At 40.1% G+C, this 5,511-nt stretch overlaps 1 protein-coding gene across 2 annotated transcripts; it reads right to left on the bottom strand.

Moving 5' to 3' along the window:
* Nucleotides 1-293: 293 nt before the first annotated feature.
* LOC116260849 (uncharacterized) lies at nt 294-4,556 on the bottom strand. 2 transcript variants are annotated; one of them, XM_031639369.2, is made up of 2 exons: nt 4,415-4,556; nt 294-3,034 (listed from the first exon to the last, which is right to left on the bottom strand). In XM_031639369.2, exon 2 carries the CDS (start codon nt 2,806-2,808, stop codon nt 850-852), a length of 1,959 nt encoding a protein of 652 aa, XP_031495229.1. In that variant the 5' UTR covers nt 2,809-3,034; nt 4,415-4,556; the 3' UTR covers nt 294-849. The 2 variants fall into 2 exon arrangements, with proteins under 2 accessions (XP_031495229.1, XP_031495228.1); XM_031639368.2 differs by having other exon boundaries at nt 4,421-4,556.
* Between the last annotated feature and the right edge of the window lie 955 nt (nt 4,557-5,511).

Raw genomic sequence — 5,511 nt, 5'->3', positions numbered from 1 at the left:
AAAGTTGTGAAACCCACTTGATAATGCTCAAGGGTTGTGATTCTCATTTATTGTTCAGCACCCAAAACTATTGTGACCAACAAGGACAGCATCCAAGCTCCAGATTTTATCATCTATGGCCAGAGCATTGTCCAAGACATGACGTGCCTCAAAGATGGAAAAAACAGATATGCGACAGTTGTCTGTACTCTTTCCCTTCACGCACAGTGAAGGGTGACCTGACCAAAGAGGCGATTTCTTCCAATCCATCAACATTAAAACAAAAACGAAGTTTAGGGAAGAAAAAAAGGATATGAAAATAGACAAGCAACTTCATAGTTTAGAAGTTTTAGTTCAATATAATCAAGAAAATATGTGCCCAAAACCATATAGGTCAAGAATAGTTTCTCACATCCAAAGAGTTTGAACCGCCCCGTACAACAAATGAGATGCTCACAGAACTAGATGAACCTGTACTTACAATGCTTTGAATTATGAAACCGCATTGTGCACATACCAGTCACACTACCAGGTCCACTCCGTGGATGAATTACCAGATAACACAAACCACAAGAGTACATAATGACATGAGGTACCACCTTCAAAACTCAGTTCTGCCAATGCTGAAAAAATCCAATTTTGCAAAATCCCAGTCCTGCCAATGCTAAAAAAATCCAATTTTGCAAAATCCCGGTCCTGTAATTTAAGTTCCAAAAAGGCTTATGAAATAACCTAACAAAAAATCAACCTCTTCAACTCCCAAAAAATGTGCTCCCACCAAAAACGTTGATCACCAGAAAAAAAAGGCCACTTTCCAGTAACCATAACAACCTCCTTACCAAGCCATGAGTTCAATTCTCCAATACTCATCTAATTAGTCGGCACCTTTTTACTCCTGAAGCTCTCCTTCATGATCAAAAACTTCTTCTTACATTGGTTTACTGTCTTCCCAGGAACAGCAGCTGCAACCCGCTCCCATCGCTGGTTAGTTTCTTTCGGGAATGTCTTCAGAGCCTGAATGAGTGCCCTTTCCTGAGTAACCGACCACACATCTTGTTCACTAGAAGAATCATTCACACTTTCCATTTCAGCACTATGAGAACTTTTATGACCACTTGTTGAAGTTTCTGTATGTGACAAACCATTTTCAATGTTAACAGCAGGCACAGACTCAGACTCATCTCTAGTTGTTAGAGGTGACGCAATTGTCTGTGCAGGTTTCCTCTTCTCCAAAAATGACTCGAAAGCCTTCGCAGAGTCAGGCTTCTGGAGAAGGACTGTCTTTGTGGCCTTCAGAATCTCTTCCACTGATCTACCAGTAGCTATGTACTCAGAGATAACTTCCCACCTCCGAGATGTTCCCTTTGGGTATTTCTGCATCCCTTTCCTCAATAGCTCAACCTCATCTCTGCTCCAAGGTTTCTCTTTCTTCTCATAGCTGCACAATAGACCATCACATGCAACTGGTGGAATAGCTGCGTTGCTAGATGACTCAGGTCCAACAGAACCATTCTCTTGTGACATGGTTCCTTCATTTACATTATCACCTCGCAGTGCATCCTTCAGAAGTTTTGCTTGATCAATGCCAACCTTCTGCTCAAGGTCATTACACAAATGCCTCAACTGATTCATCTCAAGCGACATGCACAAGCTCTCAATATCACTCTCTGACAAACCCATCATATTATTAGATACAACTGGTGTAGCAAGTGTTCGCAAACGGGTCCTCTCTTTCCGCAAGAGCTTCTTCTCCTTTTCCTTTTGCTTCTTTTGATTCAATGCAGCTTCAGCTGCTTTTCTTTCTAACTCCTCTTTTTGCTGTTTTTCCTCCTCAGCACATCTTACAGCCTTCTCCTCCTGCAACTTCCTGGCCAGCAACTTGGCCTCCTTTCTCCTCTGTTTTTCTGCCTTCTCCTCTTCCTTTCTTCTAAGTATTCGAGGATCCCTCTTATATGCATTGTCCACAAGTGTTCTTATGCGTGCATATTCTTCCTTTCTAGCTTTCTCAGTGAGTTTAGCATTCTGCCTCTCCATCCATCTTTTGTGGTCACGGGACTCGGCTTGCTCTAAATCAAATTCATCTGCATGCGGAAATTCCCTCCAACTCTTAAAGCTATACCAAAAATTATAAAAATTGTCAACGGCACTTACTGGTGTGCCATCATCACCTAGGGAAGGAACTGGTTGAAAAACAGACCACCGAGCATTCCTCATAAAAACTGGACCATACACTTTGAAGAAGTCTGATGGTGCACATTCAGCAGGAATTTCATCATCAAATTCATCCGTGGAATCATAAATACGCCTCTTGACTGGATCAATCAGAACCTCATAAGCTTCTTGAATAGCCTTGAAATGGTTTTCTATCTCATCTTTTTTTGCTTGCTTTGCTGCTTCGGTTTCCTCAGCAAGAATGAGTGCAGCCTGTTTGTCTGGGTGATACTTCAATGCAGTTTCACGGTAACTTTTACGGATTTGATCCTCCGTAGCTAAAAACCTCAAATGACTCAAACCCAGAAGAGCATAATGATCTTGCTGCTTACCTTCAGCACCCATCTTCCTCTTACTTTTACCACTATAAAATTCTGAGGGTTTATGATCTTGACCTTTTTCACTTGACAAACTTGGATCATCAGTTTCTGCTTCTTCATCTTCATAGAAACCAAGTATTCTAAGTACAGCAGCATGAAATGAATGGCCAGCTGGTTCAAAATTTGCAGCCTTAACAGGCAGACAATTTGAAGAAACATACATAGGTTGTCCATCAACAAGATCTGTTGAGTAGCAAATTCGGAGATAATTTCTATGATGAGTGTCCATCACACCCATATGTCAGATTTACCCAACAACACAAAACCTAGTGCCTATCAATTTTCCTCAACTTCTAATGCCCAAGTCTAATCGATCTGCTTCAAAGTGAACAAATCCAAGATATGGATGATTCTGGAGCACAATCACATGTGAAAAAAATAAACCAGCACAACCGCACTGAATGGTTTCAAATGATATTGACCAGGAAGCATGATCAGAAGTGGCAGGAATTAAGGATGACACACTGCCAAATACAGGGAAAGAAAATAATTAAAGATGGATAACACGTTAACACAAGCCATCTAAAGATAGAAAGCTGCACAAAGTTTTACAGCTCTTAGCAAAATACTTGCCCAAAAAAAAGAAGAGAAAGTACAGCATGTAGAGGAGAAGAAAATTAATGCGTTAATTCAAACAATAAATGCCCAATGACCAGCAAAGCATATTTCTAACATATTTTTGAACCATAACAAAATGCATATTACAGCAAACCTACAATATGCATATTCCACCAACCAAAAAAGAGAACACCAATAACTTCATTCATATGAACTTGAGAAAAATGGAATGTTTAAAGCGAAGTCAGCATTCCAAACTCAGAATCAGTTAGACCCTAATAGCAAAACTTCAAATGACTAAACAAGTTAATAGCCCACTAACACTCACGCTCAAGTTATAAACTACTACCTTACTAACCAATAACCTATATGAAATTATGAAGTCTGAAAGTTTAGGATATATATTTTCTACAGAATATGACATCATAAAAGCTCTCTGAAGCCAAACTTACAAAATCATAAACCCCTAAATTATAGATAACATTCAGATAAATAACCCCAATTCGGCTCATAAAGAATGACATCACAAACTCGTTAATTTGAGATCAACAATCTCAAAAAAAATCTCAAGCATTCCGTACTTGAAACAAAAAATCAACAGTAAATGCTCCCATGGCACCACTTACTAATACACTAAAACCTCAAGTTAATCAGGAAACCAGATTTGGCATGGTTAGTCCTTCAATTTCCCACCAAGCACAAATAACCAACCATTCAGAAATCCTCAATAATCTCAAATCCTGAATCCCCAATTCGTGGATCCCCGGACAAGAGGTAGAATTCGAAACCAGCCCCTTGCTAACCTATTGATTAAGCCCAACAAGATAGGGCCACACCAGGAAACCTTAAATACCAAAATCTGAAGCAAACATCAGCTGGAACATAATCCATTGCATTCCAACAGCAGCCAATGTCACACCTTCATCAAAGCATATTTTCTACAGTCCATATAAACACAACCACGAAAGAGGAGCTTGAAACCTATATTCTGCCCGCGAGCGGAACCCGGAAGCTCCCAGAAAAAAGAAAAAGAAAAAGAAAACCTAATTTCCGACGGCATAAGACACAACTGGCATTGGAACACGACAAAACAACAACAAAGAAACCGAAACCAGCAAAGAATACGGGGAAATTCTATAGGCCAACGAGATTGAAACACAAGGCTTTGTGTAAAAATCAATTGCAAGCAATATCTGGAACACCAAATCTGCTGCAACAAAAAGCATTAGTAGCTCGTCTCAGGGAGCGGGGAGAGAGAGAGAGAGAGAGAGAGAGAGAGAGAGAACCTGCACCTGCGCAGGTAACAATAAGCAAAACGGAGAAGAAGAACCCGACGGATCGTCGAACCAAGAAAGAGGGACAGGCTTCGAGGGTTTCAGGGTTTCACTCTCCCTGTGTTTTCAATCCTGCCTCTTCTCCTCTATTACTTTAGCGGTGGCGGCCAGAAGCCATTAGGCCTAGAATTGGAAGGAATGCAAAATCGGTTTCGGTTCAAATCGGATATTTGAGAATGTCCAGACCCGCGTAGTCTTTATTTTTAATGGCTAGCCAAGGACAAGGAGTCGGATACGGGTCGGATTTAAGGCTCCGTAACAAGCTACATTACATGGGACTCGGTAGAATTTGCATCGTCTATATTTAAGCCTGGGCGGTACCACCGGTATTCGACTCGATTCAGGTCTGAGCTCGGACTCGAAAAAAGTTACCGGGTCAGCCAGATAAATTATCGAGCCGGTTCAAGTGAACACAACTAGCCTGAACCCGATAAAAAAAAATTAATATTATTTTTTATTGACTTTTATATGTAATTCTAATATTTTATTATAATTGACTATATTTTTATATTATTTTATATTAAAAATATATATGTTTTAATTTTAACCAGGCTGGGCCCGGTTCGGGTGTTGGGTTGAGTCCAAGCGCAAGTTTCGAGTGTTGGGCTGGCCCAATGTCGTGGCCTACCACATCCCGCTCAAGTCCAACCCGTTTACATGCACAACAAATCATCTCCATATTTAGAATATGAAAGTAAGGGAGACAAAGAAATTAAATATGGAATCAACAATAAAAGATATGGACCCATAATGGAGAGGAGTGATATTCATTCCTAAATTAACACATGAGAGGATGATGCAGCACTTTTAGTTCACTACCGTTGCAACTCTCATCAGAGAGAACTAAGCAGAAGCATGTTTGACTATATATATGTATGCACAGCTCTATACAGTATATGGCCAGTTATGTCGTCTTTGCGTTTTATTTTTGTTAGTAAAGGAACTTGTTTTATTAGGGCTACTAGAATCCTATATGAGCCTAATGACAGCTCCTAGAATATAGTGGGTTGGTGGTAAAATGCTGATTGCTAACCATTAATACCCTGTAT

This window comes from Nymphaea colorata, chromosome 9 (assembly GCF_008831285.2).
Source record: "Nymphaea colorata isolate Beijing-Zhang1983 chromosome 9, ASM883128v2, whole genome shotgun sequence".
Taxonomy (NCBI): Eukaryota; Viridiplantae; Streptophyta; class Magnoliopsida; order Nymphaeales; family Nymphaeaceae; genus Nymphaea; species Nymphaea colorata.
This window is presented reverse-complemented; position numbering and strand designations above follow the sequence as displayed.